Here is a 15,923-nt window from a genome sequence, read left to right as displayed (position 1 = left end):
CAAGTTTGAATATACTCAATATAAATATGTTTTTGAAAACATAATTTGTGCATCAGTATTCATAAAAAATTCTACCTTGCATAAGTCTTTTTTACCCCCTACTTTTTCTTTTGTGAAATAGTTTCCTTGCAAAATAAATTGCAAAAATTTTGATTAATTACGTTCCTGCTTATGTGGTGCCCACAAAAATACAAAATAAAAATTAATCATCTTCAAAGACTGACCTAAAGTAAATAAAGTATGCTGACCTAAAGTAAATAATTAATTGACCTAAAGTAAATAAGGTATTTAAAATAATGCGCGATATAGAAAAAAAAAATTAGAAAGATAAATTGGTTTTTCCCAGTTTCTTTTTTACACTTAGATAGGAAATAATTAAGGAATAATATATCTTATCACTTGATAAATAAAAAGTCATGACAAAGAAAAAAAAGTTAAATTGCGTTGTGCTCACAATAAGCCTGTAGATTTATTTATGTTATATCGAGTGAAATGGAATGTCTAAAATTATAGTAGAAAAAAAATAATCTGAAAATAAAAGCATGCAAATTCCGATCCGATGATAATTTAAGAATTCTAGAACGTGCGCGATGACGACAAGAAATTTTTTTTTCCCTCCACGTTCTTTTCCATGCAGCCGTCAGCTGATAATCGCACCCGAAGCTGATTTGATCATTTGATCATCGAAAACGGAACATTGATGATTGATGAGGAAGTGCGCTTGGAAAACAGAAGGCAGGCTGAAATCCACGTGATAACTGCCGGTAACCTGGTTGTTAACAAAAAGTAAACAGTAAAGTTTGTGACGTGCACTCTGTCTTTGCTGTTACACCTCTTTTTTTTTTCTCCAGAAAAGTATGTTACTTTTATAATTAATAATTTATTTCCGTATTACTCTCTTCACTTAGTAATAATTTATTTTATTTTTAGAACTCTGATATCAAAAATGAATACTTATAACTTTGTTTTTCTGAGTGTCATTATAATTTTTTGCCATTCTTAATTATAAAATTCGGATTCACTTGTATGATAGCTATCATTTCTTAGAGTAATTACGTTCTAATTATATTCCGAAAAAAATCATGTAATTTTCATTGCAGGATTTATATTTTTAATTTCAATGTGATAGTTACTATGATATATAAAATTTAAATCTTACTATCAGTTTTATTTTCGTAATCAAAAAGTACTCTGTAGTTTTATTTCTATACATAATAGCATCATACATTTTAATTTTATTTTTAGATAATTAAAGATGCCTAGCTCAAAGACAATCAAGCTTTCTGAGCAGCAGGAATATACTCTCCTGGATCACTTGAGCATTTTGGATATTGATGCTCCTACGTCACATATTAGGCTAACTGGAATAATTTGTACAATTGGTAATTTTAATGTCTTATTTTTTGGATGAGTTTAAAATTATGTTATTTTCAATCAGGGGTGGCAAGTTTCTCTCATAAAGGAAAAAAAAAGCCTGCAGAAATAGGTGTCTTTCAACCCAAGAAACTCTTTTATAAAAAGAATGAGTACAGTAAAACCTAATTTTGTAATTACATGAAGATAATTATTTCAAGAATATTTATCCAATTATAGTAAATTTCTGATTACTAACAAGAAGTCTATCCATGCTTTTTCCAGTTTTTCTTTTCAAGGAACTAATATTTTATCATAAAAATGGACATTCATTTGAAAAACAGAAACAGAGTTGATGATGTTATTAATTTATGATTTTAAAACAACTACTTGAAATATGATTTTTGTCTTTTTCTCTCACAAAAACAGAACCCTATCTTCATATATTCACAAAAACAATCTTTGCACAACGAACATGATTGTAAGATAATTTTAGATTTAAAAAATCTTTAGTAGATTTTTCCTAAAAAGTCTGGATGAACCATTAGTTTTTGTCAGTTTTCACAAGAACAAGACCCTATTTTCAGAAAATTCTATGAGTGACTTTTCATAAAAATAGGACCTTTCACGTAAAGTTTGGTATGACCCCAGGCATTGAAAGAAAGTTTACAATGAAGTGATAAATTTTTTCAATTGATCTACATAAGATTACTCTTTTTCTTGGAAATATTAGAATTAGCATGTCTTAAGTAAATCAGAAAAAAAAACTTTTTTGTAATTAAAAACTAAATGTTATTGTTTAAACAAAGAAAAATGACTTAATAGATAGTAAATAAAAGTTGCTGAAACTATTTTGATTTTAAATTAATTAATTTTCCAGATTTAATAAATGATTAAAATATTCTATTTTCTCTGAGAATTAAGTAAACAAATTAATTTTGATGATAGAAAATTTTATTTTGTTAAATGTTTTTATTTAAGCTTTTTTGTAATTGATCATTTTAAGTGATTTTCCCAAGTAAAAAAATTTTTTTTTCCATCTGTCCTATCTTTCCTTTCTCAAAATTGATGGTACCTGTTATAACATCAGTAACTCTATACTTAGGTTAATAATAAAGGCACTTGGTTTTATATTTATTGCTTGGAATTTTTCCAGCAAGAAATAACCATAAAAAGAAAAATTTCTTTTTTTAAAAAAAAAAAATTATTTTAAAATATTTTTTGGTAAGAAATTATTTAAGTTTTCATGATTTCAGAGTAGAGTAAAATGTTTTAAATATGGGTTAAAACAAGAAATTAATTTCACAACTAACAGTTAAAGTTACTTAAATTCTTTTGCCACTACTATTCATAAAATGTATTTTTAAAAAATAAATTTTTTAAAATTAAAATCAGTTTAATGCTTATACTACATAGATACAAAAACGATGTATTTCAAATAATAAGATTTTGGGGACCATTGGTTATTATATGTTAACCCCAAACTCTATTATTTTTTTAACTGGGTACCTTTCTTTTATATTTATTTGTTAATAAATGTGCAAAATTATTGCTAAAAAGTTTGTTATATAATAAATATGTTAAAAATATTTTACATTACAGGTAAAACCACAATTACCTATCCTGATAAGTAATTTACTATGAAATTGTGTAAATTTTTCCAATTGAAAATTCTTTAGAGAATACCTAATAAATGAAAGAAAAAAAGACTTTAAATCAAAATTGAAACTAAGAATAAATTGAAAGTGTTCAAAAATATTTTTTATTGTTGGAGAGTAGGGTCAAAATCCCAGCTGATCATAATGGTTTTATTCTTTATAAAGATTTTTTTTTATTCTTTTGCATGGATAAAATCTGTTCATAAGCTGTTGAAGCAATTCTTATTATTTGTCATAATTGGCTAACCTTTTTTTTTATTTTTCCCTACTTAGTTTTTTCCCCCACAAATTTCATGATAAAATTTATCAACCAAAATAATAAATTGAAATTAATCAGCTGTTTTTTTTTTAAATGTGTTTTATATCATTAGGTCCTGTATCAAGGGATGTAAGCATGCTAGTTAATATGATAGATTCTGGTATGAATATTGCACGAATGAATTTTTCGCATGGAACGCATGATGTAAGTGTAATGCATCTATTATATTTAGTTTGTGTAGTCCATAACTATTTTAGATTTTTGAACCTTGTTTTACATTTGATATTTTAAACTGCATGAGTAAGTTGAGATTTGAAAAAAATCTTAACTTATTTTAGAACTTATTTTTCTAATTCTAATAACTTTTGTGCATGTTGCAATGCAAAATATTAGTAAATAATGCTTAATTTTAGCCTTAATTTTGTTGCTATTTTAATGAATATAACTTATGAAATTGTACAGTTCATATGAATGGCTGGCCTTAAAGTTTAAATTTTATATTAATTATTTTTTTAAGATTATTTTCTGTATGGAATCAATTTATAAATTTGTGCTTTTATTTTTCATTATTTCATTTCTTAATTATGCCTTTTTTTTTCAAATTACAAAGTGAATGGTGATAAAAAATATTTTTTAAATTTATTTTTCTTATTCGATGGCTCATTTCTGAATCAAAAAATGTTTCAAGCTTTATGAATGCACTTCTTGAAAACATTTTCAATGTTATTCATCATTGTAAATAAAAATAATCAAAGTTAATTCTTTTATTCATGATTTTATCTTTGCTTATAAAATAATTTTTTTTTTGTAGTATAGATGTTTTTTAGCAAAATAGAGTTGTTTTTTTTTAGCTAAATCCAAAGGAATATATTCAGGTTTAAACTTGAATATTTCTAAGAAATTTGTCTTTATGTTCAGAAAAGGTGTATATTAAAACCTTTTGCAGCTGTTAATGACAGTTGTATAATGTTACGTTTCATAATTCCGTGATTGTTACAGTGAGAAATTTTTTTTTCTCCAAAACATGGTTTCTTAGATTATATATTGCAGTGGATAAGGTTTTACTAATTGATTGTTTTCTTATATTGCTCAGTATTCAAGTAACTATGTTTTTACAGTAAACCTTGTTTTAATGGTAAAAGACATGTAAAAAAAATTTGGTAAGAAAATTTGAATAAATGAAATATCTCTTTAAATATGTGTTAAATAATTTGTGTATTTTTAAAGAGATGTGATATAAATAGTGTAAAAGGGTTTTTCAAGATGTCATTTTTATTGAAAAATATATTTTAGTATCATGCTGGTACCATTAAAAATGTTCGTGAGGCCGAGAAGATAGTTACTACTCGGAAAGATCACCCATGTGTAGCTGTCGCAATTGCTTTAGATACTAAAGGACCTGAAATAAGGACTGGTTTATTGAATGAGGTAATTTTGTTATTTCATTTAGCTGAGTTAAATTGATATGTATAATTTATATTTTTTTATCAAATACAAATATTTTAGTTAAAAAATATACTCATTATAATTTTGAGTTTTATATATATTGTATTATTTTGCAGTTTTTTAAAACATTTATAGGTTTCCCAGCTTTAAAAAATAGAAAATTCACAAAATTGACAAAATCATGTTAAGAAAAATTTTATTGCATTTTTTCATATTTTAATTAGCAATATGAATTCCATGATAAAAAGAAAGACTATGACCTATCTCTTTTATATAATGTATACACTTTTAATAAACACGTTAATATATGTATACGCTTTTATATATACATACAGTGCAAATTCCCATGTCCAGACATCCATTTACAGAAAACACCTGTTTTTTGGATACTTTTTACTATCAAAATAAACAAATATCTTTTCCTTTTTCATTTTTTTTAACTATCACTTTTTTAAACTTTTTTTTTTTTAGTTTGCNGATCACCCATGTGTAGCTGTCGCAATTGCTTTAGATACTAAAGGACCTGAAATAAGGACTGGTTTATTGAATGAGGTAATTTTGTTATTTCATTTAGCTGAGTTAAATTGATATGTATAATTTATATTTTTTTATCAAATACAAATATTTTAGTTAAAAAATATACTCATTATAATTTTGAGTTTTATATATATTGTATTATTTTGCAGTTTTTTAAAACATTTATAGGTTTCCCAGCTTTAAAAAATAGAAAATTCACAAAATTGACAAAATCATGTTAAGAAAAATTTTATTGCATTTTTTCATATTTTAATTAGCAATATGAATTCCATGATAAAAAAAAGAAACAGAACAAAAAACAGAAAACACCTGTTTTTTGGATACTTTTTTACTATCAAAATAAACAAATATCTTTTCCTTTTTCATTTTTTTTTAACTATCACTTTTTTTAACTTTTTTTTTAAGTTGCAATTTGTTAAAAAAGGTATGAATTAAAAAAAATTATTTTGTCTTGTTGCTTTTCTGATACATAAATATTTATTCTGCTTCTATAAGCAAACTAAGAGAGTTGTTGAATAGATGACAGCTCTTAAAGAAAAACAAATTTGAGTGAGAGAAGTAAACCATAAATATTAATTAAACTGAATATTAATAGTGTTTGAAACAAACTTTTTGTTTTCTTTTTATTAACAAAATCTAAATTATGTTCCTTGTTTTTAATTTTTTTCTTCATAAATTGAATTAATTTACTTTTGATATATAAGGCTTTTATTTAATATTATTCTTATCTGATTATCTGCCAAGCTAATTCATCATATCAAATGAAAAAAAAAGTTCTAATTGTTTTCTGCTCACTTTTATTTTTTTACCAACCTATTAAAAATAGCATTGCATTACATTAACATTAATTATGGCTGATTTTTTTTTTTTGATTAATGCATGTTATGTTGTTACCTTTAAGACCTTATGTATATATTACCTGGATAAATCTATTTTCCATATTTTCTAATGTCTTGACAATTTCGGATACGGTACTTTACACTGTATATGACATGGCAGTTTGGCCAAATAAGGAAATAAAACAAGCATGTGGGCAAAAAGACAGAATTTCTCTTTTTTGTAATCATAGTAAAGAGAGCACGTATCTAAATCACACAAAATCTAAGTGCTTCTCTATTAAATAATAGGGATATAAAAGAAGAAATCTTACAAGTACTTCTCATAACGTGTATTACAAAGGATAATTCAAAATTTTTTTTTCTCAATAATAGCAGGCATTGAACTTTCGTTTTTCACCTTAGAAGATGCTAGAAGTGTTGCTCATTTATCCTTACCTGTTGGGCACCTGTGAACAAAAGTCACGGAGGCGAGCAACATTACCCATGCCACACTGCCACAGACAGCTGTTCATAGGCTTGGCTACACTCACGCATCACACAATAGAGAACAACACACAAAGAAACATCCATGCCCTGAGCGGGATTTGAACCTGCAGCCATTGGCTTCGCAGTCAGGCACGCTAATAACTCGGCCACCTGGCCGGCAATTCAACAGTTATGATAGGCTAGAATACTTTGTGAGAAGTTTCTCATGGGATTTTATATTTCTTTAAGGAAAACACTTATTGTGATAATTATTACATGCTTTAATCTAAAATTAGAACTAAAATGCTGGCTGTGAATTCCAATTGTGAGAATGTGTTTTGAATAATGAATTGAAAAAGGTAATTTAGACAAAATAATAACATTAAGATATTAGATATTACAATATAACATTAAGATAAGTCAATTATTGTTATTATTCGTGATTCATAGACTTATTCTCTTGTAGTGTATAATGTTTCTAACAATATATACTATCAATTAAGCAATAATAATGAATCAATTGTGACTATAAAATCTGTGACCATTGTTTCTAATTTAGGAGCTTAAGTGTTAAAAGTTTATTGTCATGAATATGTTAGACTTTCTAATTAAAAACTTTCATTTTGCAACATGCTTGGCTTTTTAACATATACGAAGAACATTTACCACTTATTGGAATTATAATACTTAAGATTAAGAAAGGATGCAAATTAAAATCTTAAGTAATTGCAACAATATTGATGTATAATTTATGAGACTGAATGAATATAACCAATGCAGCAAAAATATATTTACATTTGTTATGTATCTTAAAAGTAAACAACATAGAGCGAACTTACAATCTACTTTGCAATCGAAATTTCTCACGTAATTTTTTTACAAGATATATTCATTCTTTATTTTTAATAATGTTAATAGATATAAGTAAAAGAAATTAGCATTTATAATAATTAGGAAATAACTTTGGAATCTAGGAAAAACTTCAGATAGTTTCTATAATCCTAACCCTACTTCAGAATTCTGGAAAGTATTCTAATCAGAACTAATAAACAATGTTTAAAAGTTGCATTTAAACAGTATACCAAGTTGCATTTAGAAATAATAAAACAATTTTGATAAAATTAAAAATAAAAAAAGACTGCTAAGGTTGCTACATTAAGCAATATATGGTTTTTAAACATACAATGCAGATTTACAATGCTATACATTTAAGGGTTTGCATCCTTTTTCAAATTTTTAATTTGTTTCTGAAAGAATGAAATGAAATTTCTTTTTTCTTCATTTAATGTTTATTTGTTTTAAAATTTTATAATGATTAAAATTTTTTATTGAAGGGCCCATCAGCTGAAGTTGAAATTGTTAAAGATTCTGTTGTAACACTCTCAACAAGTGATGCTTATAAGGAAAAATGTTCTTCTACTATTGTATATGTTGATTACAAAAATATAACAAAAGTTTTAGCTCCTGGAAACAAAGTTTATATTGATGATGGTTTAATTTCGTTAATTGTGAAAAAAGTTGGTAAGTAGTTTTTATTATTAACTGCTGAAAAAGCTTAGTTAAATGCTTTAAAAAATGGTTTAAAGCTAGTAAGATAAATTCTAGTTACAAATTTATTTCAAGAAGCTTTTCTATTTGTTCTTCAAGAGCTACAAATTTACTTAGAATTTTCTATGCAAAATTATTTGCTGTTAAATAACTTTTCACTTGCCATATTATATTGGAAAGCAAAATTTAATTTTGGAATTTGGAAAGCAATTCCTAAAGTACTGTTTAATTTTATTTTTATTTTTAGAATATGTATATTCTTTACTTAACAGTGTTTTTTTGAGAAAAATATACACATCAAGACACTTTTAGGTTTACAAATTGTTTTAAAGTAATAGTCTGTAAGTTTTGCAAAATGTAGAAGCTTATTCAACCATTAAATTATAAAAAACATAATTGCAGATCTTTTCTTTATTTTAACATTAGGTGACAACAGCTTTAATTGATGTTTATTTTTTATAATTGATGTCTATTTGCACTATAATGGTTATAAATTTATGTCAAAGGGAGTTTATAAATTTTGCCAACTTTAAAAAACTTAATTTTCCTAATTCTTTGAAGAAAATTTTTTATTTCACTAACATTTTGTAATTCAGAGATAAAAAAGACAATTTTAATTAATTTTTACTTTCTGAAAAGCATTTATTCATATTATTCCTTTTAAACTAACATTATTTGACTTTTATTATTTAAAGCTAGCTTAAAATTTAATAAATTACCTTAAATATCTTCCTTTAAATATGGCTATAAAGCTTAACAGATTCAACATAATTAGAAATAATTATCATTACTGAAAAAAAATATATAATTAATGAAATTTGTTTGAGACTTATAGTTGAGGCCCGATATAAAAATCCCCGTGGTCCAAATGAAAATAGACATTATAATGTGAGGTCGATTTATTATCAGTACAAAAAATTATAGCAAATATTTGCTCATAACTCATAAATATTGAACTCATTTTTATAAGAACACTATTTTTCTACCTGTTTCCTTTAAAAATTTTAATATGATTATGTATGGTGTTAATCATATGATTATAAATAAGACATATCCAGAGAACTGCTTAATCTATCCAGAAAAAAAAGTCAGAAAAATTTGAATACTATGTGCTTTAACTCCAAAATTAACCACCTGATACAACACTACACAAAAAGAGTAAATACTTTTTGCAAAAAGAAAAATTTAATTATTGATGAATTTATTGAACCCTTCCTAAAGATATTTTTAGAGGTTATGAATGCATACAGGTGACTGATTAGATTTCCACCCGGGATGCAATATATACTTCGAATTCAACATGAGGAAAAGTAATCAATATATGTATTTTCCTGTACCAGGTGGCATGAAACAATTGAATTGGACATGAAATAGATTATGTCTAGAACCATCAAAGATAAGAATAAGTGGTCTTATCACTTTTTTTTCATTCATGAAGAATTTAAGATGTTTCACATTTATTGAGAAGTAACTGAAAAATAAATAGCAGTCTGAATAATTTCCTCAACTCTTTTGCTATAATTGATTCATTGTGAATAGAAAATTTTATTGTTTTGAAAGCTTTAACACGTGTTTTTGTCTTGAAAATGAAAAGGTAATGAAACCAAATATTGGTTGCTATATTGAAATGAATGATTTAGTTTGGGTGTCTGTTCAATAGCAAACGAGCTTCATGTAACAATGGAAGGGTTGCAGTCATATAAAAAAAAAGGATATTTCTATATAAATTGAAAGTAAACTGATTCCATAAACAGCCACATGGACATTAAAGCTCCACAATTTTGTGACCAATTACATGATGGTGGTAAAATTGTGCACCAACTACCTTAACTCCTCAGACAAGCTGGTACCCTTTCATCTGATGCTGAGTGAGCTTCAAGCCCTCACCAAGCATTTAATCTCTAAAATTTTAATTGCCTTATCCACAGAGCCATGGTGGCTAAATCGTATGAATAGGGGTAGCAATAATTGCATATTGCCTTTAATAATGAAGGAAACATCTGAATAAAACTGACTTATTTTAAAAAGTAATTTAAGAACTGTGCAAATACTATTAATATTAGATATAATTTGAATTAATTTTAAGCTTTTCAATAGTTTCTATATATATATTAAGACGTAATACTACTAGTCAGTGTTGTTGTCAGTTAATAATGCAAGAAGTTATTACCTAAACTTAATCATACTCTCTTTGACAGTGAGTTGCTTAGATTTCACAGACAGTTAAATGGTACAAACTTTTTTGTTTTAAACATTGATTGGTTAAACAAGGAAGTGGAGATATATTTTATCTATTCTGTTCACAATTAGAGTATTAATTCTATTGAAAATGATTACTGTTGTTCTCCTGGTTCAACCTTCCTACTTTCTCCTTTTTTTCATTTGGATTATCCAAACTTATGTTAGATTTTATGAAGTGATGAATTTTTTTATTTTGGGTTACAAAGCCGATCTGACTGCTGAAATGGATTGTGGCTGAAAAATATTGCAACCCTTGCATAAATGTATAATCAAACTATTGGCAATTGAAAAAAAAAAGTACTTATATAAATAATTATTTCCTAAGTTATTGAATTAAGGATGAAATATATAAAAACATTTAAATTAAATAGAAACACAAAAGAAAATAGACACTCCAATTCTAATCTAGGTTAAACTCACTAGAATGAGCGGTGGGCATGTTTTCTACACTTTTAGCTATTTTTTTTTGTAATTAAAAATATTTTTTAAGTTGTTTTTATGATTTAAATACTAAAATCGAATTTTAAACAACGATAGAAACATAAAAAATACATTATTTAATTTTTAGAGGGATAAACTCTTTAAAGATTTCATTGGCAATGTAGTCTGCTTGACTTTATTTTCCTACTTTTGCATTCAAAGTGAAGTAAAATTAGAACAGATTTTTCATATTGCAGCCTTGCTTCTACTTTTTAGAGTCAAAATCCAAATTTGCAAGCAAAAGTCTGATTTTTTAGCTTAAAATATTGTCTATAATTAGTTGGCACAATTAAGATATATCTAGTTGAGATTGTATCTTAGTATGAGATTTATCTTAGACATGATATCCCAATCATTAGATCAAAAGCTGTTCAGGTTGTTAACTTTTTATCTTATTTTACCAACTGCTGATTATAATTTTTCTAAGTAATTATAGATGTAACTTTAGATCTATTTTTTCAGAATCTACTAGTGTTGAATGCATTGTAGAGAGTGGGGGAATGCTTGGTAGCAAGAAAGGAGTAAATTTACCAGGCGTTGAAGTTGATCTTCCTGCTGTTTCTGAGAAAGATAAAGAGGATTTAAAGTTTGGTGTTGAGCAAAAAGTAGTGTATTTAATACTTAATCTTTGATTTATTGTAATTCTAATAACTTAATATTGAAATCTAATGCTTGTTTTTGTGTCCCTTGAAACATTACAATGTTGTTTTTACATTAAATTTACTGATTAAAATATTTTGTTTTCACTAAGCGCATTATAAAATTTTTCTTTTCACTTATAGATAGGCTAATCTAATTTTTTTTCACAAGATTTGGAAGGATATCTATTTAGCTATTTAAAAAAAATATTAAATGTCATTAATATGCCGTAAATATACCAAATGTATTAAAACTTCGGTAAAGAAAAACAAAGTTCAGTAAACCAAATTTACTAAAGATTTTCTTAAACTTTTTTAAATTAATTTTTTATAAAAATTATATAGCTTATTAGACATTATTTGCTACGTCAAAAATTAATTCAAATTTACAACTCAATGAAGAATTATACTTTTCATGCTTTATTATTTGTACTTTTTGTTTTAAAACTTTTTGTTTCGATTTTTATTTGCTAAATCTTTTGTAGATGTTTTAAAAAAATATCAGTATGGGCCAAATTGGTATTATCTTTAATTGAATACTCTCCTTACTTAATAGAGTCTTAATTAATTCTTGCATTTCTTTTGATGACTTTGCTTATCACAATAAAACTTAAAAGCAACTTTTTTTAAATTATCTATAATATGTAAAATTTACATACAATGGGGGAAAACTCGTTATTTCAGTGATTATAACAAAGGAAATTTTATTTGAGATTCCTATAATGTAGAATAATTCTCGATTTCTGTGTAGCAGTATTTAGTCTTTTAGTTATACGGTCAACGCTCGATATAACAACTTCGTGGTCCAAACAAAAATGTGTGTTATAACCTGGATCGCTATATCATGACTACATGAAATTAGTGAAAATATTGATTTATGTTTCATAAATTCGAGACTTAATTTGGCAAAAACATTCAACACTTTAAATAGAACAATGAAATTGACTAATATGCAGTTTTCTTAGGTCAATAAAGTACAAGTATTATTTAATATAGTACATTAAACATTGGAAATGCATTTAAATTTTTTCAAATAGCATCTTTTATTATTGCAAATAAACTTAAGCCATTCATTGAGTACTTTTTCTAGATTTTGAAATTTTTTATAATTATAAGTAAAGTTTTTTTCCCTTCAGGATCTTGAATAATTTAGCTATTTGCGATTTTGATGTTATTCTTCTATCCCCTTCCTTTAGAAAATTTTATTTCCACTTTAAGCATATAGCATTATCATGGTTTGAAGCAACCATTTTTGATAAATAGCATATGTCCAGAGAACTGAAAAAAAGGAGAAAAAAACTAAATCAAGAAGGATGCAAATAATACCATGAGTTTTAACTCTAAAATAAACCACCTTGCACAACATTTCATAAAAAGATTGGATAAAATTTTCAAACAAGAAAAATATGATTAATGAATATATTGAACCATTTGAAGGTTATGATTACAGAGGAAAATCTCATTTTTAAATGAGAGTGCAAAAAATAATTTAAAAAAATTATGATTTGCATATATTTAGAGGAATTGCAATTCTTGAGATGTATCATAATAGCCTCTTCTACAATTTTGATTCTTACTGCATGCACTTAATCTGCTTTCTAAGCTTTATTTAAAATAAATGGATTTTTTTAAAGGTTGACACTGTATTTGCCTCATTCATTAGAAATGCAGCTGGGGTAAGAGAAATCAGAAAGATACTTGGTGAAGAAGGAAAAAATATAAAAATTATTTCAAAAATTGAAAATCATGAAGGAGTTAAAAAGTAAGAATTATTCTATTATTCTTATAATTTTTATAAAAAATAAAATGAATTTTTAAAAGAAGGCAATTCTCATTAATGTTTATTAGGAGCAAGTTTGTGCTCACTTTGGAAATTTTGAGCCTAAGGACTTGTATTCTAAGACCAAATAGATTTAATATGTATGTCAGATAAAGTGCAAAATTAGGGGCTTTTGTACTATCTTTGGTAACTAAAAGGACAGTCATTATGAAATTCTATTAAGCACTTTAAAAGAGCAAAAGCTCTAAAAAAAACTATTCCTCTCATTCTCTTACAACACCATGTTTTTAGAATTTCATTAAAACATGGGTAATAAGTTTTATGCTAATATAAATTTAATATAATTTATTTGTAAAATTTTAACATTGGGGAAATTTTTTGCATACTAAAATAGGACACAACATATTAAAATAAAATGTAGTGTCTTTGTAAACATGATAGAATTCAATTGATTTTTTTCCAGAATTGATGAAATTATCCAAGAAAGTGATGGTATTATGGTAGCAAGAGGAGATCTTGGTATAGAAATACCTCCTGAGAAAGTATTTTTAGCTCAAAAAATGATGATAGCCAAGTGTAATATGCTGAATAAACCTGTAATCTGTGCTACACAGGTGAAACTCATTGACTTTTTTTGAATTACTATAAGTTAATATGTATGTCAAATGTTTATCATAAATAATGACCATACTTTGTAAATTTCACTTAATTCTAAATATTAGGTGTTACCTCCTTTAGTTTCTTGTGATCATTATTTTGAAACTGATAGTTCTATTTCTGGTTAAGAAGGCTGTATAAAGAAGAGAAAACTATTTCATATAACTATAATTATGACCTATTTATTTTTGTTATTTGTGCAATGAAACCTCTTGGGAGAGACCGCTCTCTGTTCCACAGTAAAATAGTTGTTAATGGAGGTTGGTCATACTATCATTCTTAGGGGTTACCATCACTGACTGCAAAATGTTATTGAAAGTACATGATTTTTCGGAAGTTATTTTAATTTTACTCGGTGTGATTTTCTTGGTGCGGAAGTGTCACTTCTGTTGGCTTCATGGAAACCAGTTCGATGTATATAGCTTAGCATCAATAAAAATGACCCCTAATTATATGCAAAAACAAATTTACCAATTATGAATGAGAGAACTATTTTAAATAAATAAACAATTGTGTTTTTTGTTTAAGTATGCATTTAATTTTACATCATAAAAATGTAGCTTTAAAGAATGAAAAGAGGTTTGATTGCTTGTGAAGCTTACTTTTTTTCTAAAATAACATTTTATTTCTAATTTAACTTTCAACCCTAAAAATAAATAATTGATAGCATTGTCTTTAGTGCACTCTGACTGCAACATAAAGTAGTCACAATCTCTTTCGGAGATCGCTGAAAAGTGCTCTCTAAATATCCAGATTTTCATATATAAAGTCCATGCCGTAATTATTTTTAGAAAATGTTAGCTGTATTATAAGTATTTGTAGTATTTTATAAAAAAATTTTTTGTAGTTTTCACTACTTTTGATCAATATTATTAAAAAATATATATGCATACTGTTTTCTGAAATACCGTTGTTATGCATACCGTTTTCTGTTTTTGCTGTAAAAAATATCTTTTCTAGTTGTTTAATTTAATTTTTTTATTGAATATTTGTGATTTAAACTTGTGATAAATAGTAAACTGATAAATGTATATCTATTTTCATAAATTGAACTCTAGTTCGTATTACCAGATAGTTAATTTTATAATTGGATATTTAAATTGTCTTATTACATGCATATATGAAAGAAATATTATTTCTAAGGATTTTATGTAATAATTAAAATTTGACAAATATTTCAATTACATTTAGTATTTTCAAATCAATTTTTAAAATTTATTCTTTTATATTAATTAGTTTACATTTCAATTGCATATTCTTTGTTTGTAAAAAAATTCTTTGTCAGTAAAAAAGTTAAATATTCTTAAAAAATTTACTTGTCATCTGATAAAAACATAAAAAATATAGTTTTAAATAAAAAAATCTGATTTTTTTTTTAGATTTCTTTTAAAAAATATCATGATTTTTTTCAAATCCTGAAATGTTCTGATTACGAATTACTTTCAAATAAAAACGGTGTTTAACTACTTTTAAGAGATGAATTTTGCTGTAGGATTCAATGTACATTCATGTTCAGAATAAAGAAGCTCAATATTGAATAGAAAATTTGAAAAAAAAAAATAGTTTAATATAATAAATTAGCCAATTTATTTTTCATTTCAACATTCAACTCTTTTTACAACAAATATTTATTTTAAGAAATGCTAGAACATTATTAAATAATTGTGATATTGTTGAATATTTAAAGCTTAAGTTTAAAAAAAAATTAAGTACATAATTTAGATCCTCATTACATCACTGTCACCCTCAAGTAAGATTTGCACTAATCAGATTCAAAAAAATTTTTGTGTTCAAACCTTTTTTTTTTACAAATTTAACGTCAAAAATAGTTAAATTTCAAAATTTTTGTTTTTAGTTTTAAAGTAAATTATGTTAATAATAAAATATAATTATTCTTTTTGGCCTGGCATAATAAAATACATTTCTAAAATGGCCTACAATGTTTGTTGAATTCACCTGAACGATTTTAGTGTTATTAATATTATTATTTTCTTTGGTAATTTAATCTTCTTACATAATAAT

At 25.4% G+C, this 15,923-nt stretch overlaps 1 protein-coding gene across 3 annotated transcripts in view; it reads left to right on the top strand.

Annotated features, from left to right (window-relative positions):
• The first annotated feature begins 621 nt into the window (after nucleotides 1-621).
• Nucleotides 622-15,923, top strand: part of LOC107453366 (pyruvate kinase PKM) — a 30,431-nt gene continuing 15,129 nt past the window's right edge. Inside the window, exons 1-8 of one of the 3 annotated variants that reach the window (XM_016070175.3) lie at nucleotides 622-855; nucleotides 1,246-1,382; nucleotides 3,383-3,474; nucleotides 4,564-4,698; nucleotides 7,892-8,078; nucleotides 11,289-11,431; nucleotides 13,099-13,226; nucleotides 13,708-13,858. In XM_016070175.3, coding sequence (XP_015925661.1) covers nucleotides 1,256-1,382; nucleotides 3,383-3,474; nucleotides 4,564-4,698; nucleotides 7,892-8,078; nucleotides 11,289-11,431; nucleotides 13,099-13,226; nucleotides 13,708-13,858 — 963 coding nt within the window. In that variant the 5' untranslated portion in view covers nucleotides 622-855; nucleotides 1,246-1,255. Of the gene's footprint in view, nucleotides 908-1,025; nucleotides 1,085-1,245; nucleotides 1,383-3,382; nucleotides 3,475-4,563; nucleotides 4,699-7,891; nucleotides 8,079-11,288; nucleotides 11,432-13,098; nucleotides 13,227-13,707; nucleotides 13,859-15,923 lie in introns of those variants that run through there. The other 2 variants (XM_016070176.3, XM_071188431.1) reach the window with 2 other exon arrangements.

Source organism: Parasteatoda tepidariorum, chromosome X2 (assembly GCF_043381705.1).
Source record: "Parasteatoda tepidariorum isolate YZ-2023 chromosome X2, CAS_Ptep_4.0, whole genome shotgun sequence".
NCBI lineage: Eukaryota > Metazoa > Arthropoda > Arachnida > Araneae > Theridiidae > Parasteatoda > Parasteatoda tepidariorum.
Note: the sequence above shows the minus strand (reverse complement) of the source record. Positions and strands in the feature narration are given on the sequence as shown.